General features: G+C 39.1%; 1 protein-coding gene across 3 annotated transcripts in view; it reads right to left on the reverse strand.

The window, feature by feature from the left end:
• Positions 1-1,535: 1,535 nt before the first annotated feature.
• LOC111453978 (homeobox protein knotted-1-like 2) overlaps positions 1,536-6,042 on the reverse strand; it is a 5,766-nt gene continuing 1,259 nt past the window's right edge. The window contains exons 2-6 of one of the 3 annotated variants that reach the window (XR_002712337.1): positions 5,892-6,014; positions 5,676-5,811; positions 4,295-4,563; positions 3,906-4,185; positions 1,536-1,579 (exon numbers count right to left, since the gene is read on the reverse strand). Coding sequence is in view for 1 of the 3 variants with exons in the window: in XM_023095234.1 (XP_022951002.1) it covers positions 3,967-4,185; positions 4,295-4,563; positions 5,676-5,811; positions 5,892-6,014 (747 nt within the window). In the remaining 2 variants the exon portion in view is untranslated. Of the gene's footprint in view, positions 1,580-1,604; positions 1,620-3,666; positions 4,186-4,294; positions 4,564-5,675; positions 5,812-5,891; positions 6,015-6,042 lie in introns of those variants that run through there. The other 2 variants (XR_002712338.1, XM_023095234.1) reach the window with 2 other exon arrangements.

The raw sequence follows: 6,042 nt of genomic DNA on the forward strand, positions 1-6,042 counted from the left end.
TTTTTTTTTTTTTTTTTTTTTTTTTTTTTTTTTTTTTTTTTTTTTTTTTTTTTTTTTTTTTTTTTTTTTTTTTTTTTTTTTTTTTTTTTTTTTTGCTATTAAAGTCCCAATTCCTTCCTTTCGAGGCTTCTTGAGTCTATAAGGGTGTTCCCTCATGGTTTGCATCAATGACTCGTTGCTAGCAAATCATTAGCTTATCTCTCCACACCTCTTGTGATGTACTCATTATTAGTTCTTTCTTTAAAATTGACTGGATCGGGATGTCACTAGCGCTGATACCAACTATAGGGTTGGGATGTTGAACTTTACATCTCATGGTGGTCTTATAAGCTCTTGATCGTACCATCAGTTAAGGTACCATAATTTTTTACTTTGTTCCTTGATATTCATAATCACAAATTCATGAAAGATTCATACACGTGATCATGAGTTGGGTTCCTGAGCCGCTTATGCCTAAATCTTGATTCTATGTACCCATGTGATCCCTCACCCTTCCAAGGTGGATTTATAGAGTGTGGATCATATTCGAGAGCCCAAGTCCATTTCCACACATAATACATAGTCATAACTTTTTGAATTAGAGACACTTCCCTACTTAGACCAATCTAGGTCATGTGGTCGGAACAAAATCATACAACTACCAATCTAGGTAGTATAATCATAATTGGAATCTTATCAATCGAGGTGAGGGTCGTGAGCTCATGGCGTATCGAAAGATAAGGAGGTACAAGTGATTTTCAGCATAGGTACGCTAGGTTCGGTTCTTTCCATGAAGTGATCCATCACAAGTCCTTAAGAATCCCAACAGTGTACAGTCATACATCATAAATCAGTTCTATGTTCATCAGGACTACTAGCAATCGAGTTAGGTTTATTATTAGGGGCTGGTTGGCGGCCCCTAATTGTCCCCGTCGAACTGCATAAAAGTTGCATGCATGAGCTTATCATCATCAAGTTATAGTTCAACCTACTTTAAAAGTATAATTGTGGACCCCTTACAGCTCATTACAGGTTCACTAAAAGGAAACTGACTGACAAACTCTTTAATAATCCCAACATTGTACAATCATACATCATAAGTCAATTCTATAGTAATCAGGACTCTTGACGATCCAGGCAAGTTTACAATTAAGGTCATTTGGCGAACTCTTGATCACTCTCATATAACCGCATAAAAATCAAATACATAAATAGTAGATACATAACATAGTGACCATAACATATGTACTTAGTCAGGTTTCAGTTTCACTCGAATCAAAGCTTAATTCATGCATTTCTCAAAAATTGTGCATCATAACGTTTATCATACTCTTACCACATCAAATCAACTCATTTCATACTCATATCTTTGTAACATGTTTCAAATAACATATTTTCAGTTGTAACATTCTACATTTTTTAATTATAAAATCAACTCAAATTTCTATCGTATCAAAATTTGATTGTACGGTCGCTCACGTCGCTGCTGCCTTGCTAACATCACTACTGACACACGCCGGCGTCATCCCTTTTTACTTCTTTTTGAGAAATTTTGTTCTCTCACGGACACCATTTTATGGCCTCTGTTTTGGGTGTTCCACTGCTCAAATCAAAATACTTCCTTAATCAAACTTGTAGATCTACATTTCAAGAACATAATGAAATAAATTTCATAAATTTTCATAAAGAAATGAGAAAGATATAGTGAATCAAAGTTGGGTAAAAACTCAAAAACCAGCCTCTTCAACGCTTCAGACCCGAAAATCAAAGTTGGGTAACGGTGTACAGCGGTCACAGGCGCTTTCTTTTTCATATTACAGGACAAAAATGAAAAATGGATGTATTATGAAAATTATTACACAAAAATCTTGGTTAGTTTACATATTTCAAAAGAAATCTGAGCTGGACCTTCCTTAGCAACATCATTGTGTTGCGTAGGTCTGATCCACTAAATACATGGAAACGCCCAGCCCACAATTCTTCTGTTGACGGCCCAAATATTGTAATCATTGTCACTTGTTTTGTTATGTTAGGATTAGGATGTAAGAGGGTAACTCAATATTGTTCTCTTTTGATTTCTCCTCGAGATTTTTAAAATACCGGTTAGAGAGAGGTTTCCACACCCTTATAAAAAATGTTTCGTTCCCCTCTCCAATCGACATGGAATCTTACAATTCATCCCCTTACGGGGCCCAGCGTCCTTGCTGGCACATCACCTCGTGTCCACCTTCCTTTGGGGTTCAACGTCTTTACTGGCACACTGTCTGGTGTCCACCCTCCTTTGGGGCTCAGCATCATCGCTAACACATCGTCTGGTGTCCACCCACCTTTGGAGCTCAGCGTCCTCACTAGCAAACCGTCCGGTGTCCACCCTCCTCTGGGGCTCAAGGTTTTGGTTCTTACTAGCACACTGCCCGATATCTGGTTGACACCATTTGTAACCATCCAAGCCCACCGTCAACAAATATTATCCTCTTTAGGCTTTCCCTTTCGGACTTCCCCTCAAAGATTTTTAAATATGTTTACTAGGGAAAGATTTTCACACCTTTGTAAAGAATGTTTAGTTCCCCTCTCTAACTAACGTTAGATCTCACATAAGATGTTCTTGCTCTTATTTGTAGTGAAGTTTGATCGCTCTCATACAAATTTGCTAGGGAGATGTTTTCACACCTTTATAAAGAAAAATAAATCGTCAAAGGTTTAGGGATTCTCCCATATTTCTTAGGTAAAAGCTGACCTTATCTCCCATAAATATATACATAAGTGATAGATCCTCTCAAAGAAATTGGCATTTGGGTGCAAACATCAAATTTTCCTATGGACTCACAAACTTGGAGTCAATCATGAAAGCACTCCAGTTGCCATGCCAAATACTAACATCTTATAAGGACACTCATCTGTGTTGTACCTGTGATTAGTTGCACAATGATAATAGAGAGCATATGGAACATCGGAGATAATCATATTCAAGAAACCACCGAACATGTTGAAATCCATCAATCCTTTTATATCTTAAAACAAGATAGATAGTGAAGTGATTCAATGCATTCAACAAATATTAAAATTAGTTTTTATGCTTGAACTAGATTTTGAACTAAGATTCTCTACCATGGTATGATATTGTTCACTTTGAGCATAAACTCTCGTGGATTTACTTTTGGCTTACCCAAAAGGTCTCATGTTAATGGAGATAATATTTCTTACTTATAAATAGATGATCTTCCCATTCTCCCTCCCAACAATCCTCCCCTCGAATAAAGTACACCATAAAGCTCCCCCGAGGTCTATGGAGCCCTGGAACACAGTACACCCTTTGTTCAACTCTTGAGTAATTTCTTACTACACCTTCGAGGCTCACAACTTCTTTATTTGACATGTGAGGATTACATTGACATGACTACATTAACGACATGACTCTGATGCCATGTAAGGAACCACGATCGTCCATAATGGTATGATACTGTCCCCTTTGAGCATAAGCTCTCATGACTTTGTTTTTTTTACCCAAAAGGCCGCATGCAAATAGAGATAGTATTGCTTACTTATAAACTATGATCTTCCGCTTAATTAGCCAACTGGGTCTCCCTCCGAGTAACCCTCAACCCCATATACTTTCAAATTTTGTATAAAAAACTAAAATAACCCTTTTCATAATATTCATAAACCAAAGGGGAACGAACAGACAAAGTGAACAAAACATTTAAAACTCAAAGAATAAGAAAAAACCAATGTGAATCAGAATACGAAATGGTAAGACTAAGGGTGGATATTATTACTTGACATGCATTTAGGAATATTCACCATATGAGAGGCAGAATATTATGAGTAAACACAATAAAATAAATACCCTATCATCAACTATTACCCCTTTCCTTTTTTTTTTTCCTGTTTTATAATCACTAGGGACTAAAAAAGAGTTAGCATACCATATAGGATAAGCAGCTAAAACCAAGCTCTGACTTCGAAGCAATGCGAGCTGAATTCCTGTCATGGACCCAAACGGTAATGGGCATCGCCCATGTAATGCCCATCGAAGTAAAAAGCAGCAGCAGCAGCAGCAGTGTTGGGATGGTAAAACCCCTCCATACCCATCAACTGTACATCCTCAGACGGCTTCCAATGCCTTTTCCTCTGGTTTATGAACCAATTATTTATCTGTTTCTGATCCAACCCAGTTGATTCCGCTAGCGCCAACTTCTCTGCCTCCTGCCGCCCCCCACACGCACAAATTAACAGTGTTTTTCGGGTTTTGGTTCTTTGAGGCATTTTCACAAACGGGTTGTGTGCAAGAACAAAAAGAAGCAGAGTAACTTACCGATGGGTATGGCCATTTGCTGTGCACTTCCCACCATCTCAGCAGCTCCTGCCTTGCGTCTTTTGGGAGCTTTCCTTTCTTCTTCTTCTTTGAAAGCTCTTGCTTTAGAGTGCTCAGATACCCACTGTACTTCTTTAGTAAGTGATTCTTTAGCTCTCGCTCGTCTGCTCGTGGGTCGATCTGTTCCGTTGCATCTCTTCCGCCTTCCCCGCCCTTCTCTTGCTCCTCCTCCGATGATCCCATTCCGTCGCGATTTTCTGTCGCTGCATCTTTAACATCATAGTCGAATTTAATGATTAAAATAGCTTTCTTTAAATATTTATAAAGAAATTACATCTGTAAAACAAAACATATTTAATGTGATGTGAAGCCACTAATTATTTTGTCTCATAACATTTAATCCCCAATTAAGACTATAATTAAGCATTAAATCCATCTTAATTAAACCAAATTTTTTATTTAGAAATATAGGGGGAAAAACAAACAAGAAGGGGGAAAGGACAGAAGGTTGAAATCACTATGAAATTAGGGTTTTTAATTTTTAATCTTTTTCTTCCGACAATGGTTGTTTCGTCCTTTCGATCATAAGGGTAAAAGAAAATCTGGCTCAAGTTCACTATTAGCAGATATTGTGTTTTTTAGGTTTTCGTTTTCGAACTCCCCTCAAGGTTTTTAAAAATGCGTCTGTTAGGATAGTTTCCACGCTCTTATAAAAAATGTTTAGTTTTCATATGCAACAATTGACGTGGAATCTCACAATCCACACCCTTAGGGGCAAGCGTCCCACTGGCACTTGTTACCTTTTCTAACCGACTTAGGATTTCACAATCCACACCCTTACGAGTCAGCGTCCCACTAACACTTGTTACCTTTTCCAACCGACTTGGGATCTCACAATCCAAACCCTTAAGGCCCAGCGTCCCACTGGCACTTGTTACCCTTTCCAACCGACTTAGGATCTCACAATCCACACCCTTAAGGGCCAGCGTCCCACTGGCACTCGTTACCCTTTCCAACGAACTTAGAATCTCACAATCCATACCCTTAGAGGCCAGCGTCCCACTGGCACTCGTTACCCTTTCCAACTTACTTAAGATCTCACAATCCACACCCTTTGGCCTACTATCCTCGCTAGCACTCGTTACTCTCTCCAACCGACTAAGGATCTCACAATCCACATCTTTAGGGTTCAAGGTTCTCACTGACACTCGTGACTCTCTCCAACCGACTAAGGATCTCACTGCCCACACTCTTAGGAGCCAGCGTCTTTACCGACACTCGTTACTTTCTGCCTCCGACACGGGATCTCACAAAATCAAATGGGTTGGAAAGTAAACTCCCAGAAAACAAAAATATTTGTGGATGAAGAAGAAGGAAGTACCAGAAGCTAAGATTTGGAAGGAGCCATTACAGAGAGTATTGAGCTGAGATTCAACTCTCTCCATGAAATCAGAAGCTTCTTGAATAGGCTTCGTCAGCTCCTCTCTATACTTCACCAACATCCTATAGTAACCTTCCTGTTTCCAATTCAAAGATTCCAAATTAATCTTCAATATATCCTTCTTCATAAACTTCAAATAACAACTAATCCATTCACCATGAACTGATCAAGTTCTGGATCACTACAACCCCCACTCGCCGCCATTGAACACCGCCGCCGCTCCTCAAACTCCTCCCCTACCGACCCAAGTTCCGCCGCCACCTCCGCCGGAGCTCCCACCTGAAAAAAAAAAAAAAAAAAAAACCCC

This window comes from Cucurbita moschata, unplaced genomic scaffold (assembly GCF_002738365.1).
Source record: "Cucurbita moschata cultivar Rifu unplaced genomic scaffold, Cmos_1.0 Cmo_Scf00016, whole genome shotgun sequence".
Lineage (NCBI taxonomy): Eukaryota > Viridiplantae > Streptophyta > Magnoliopsida > Cucurbitales > Cucurbitaceae > Cucurbita > Cucurbita moschata.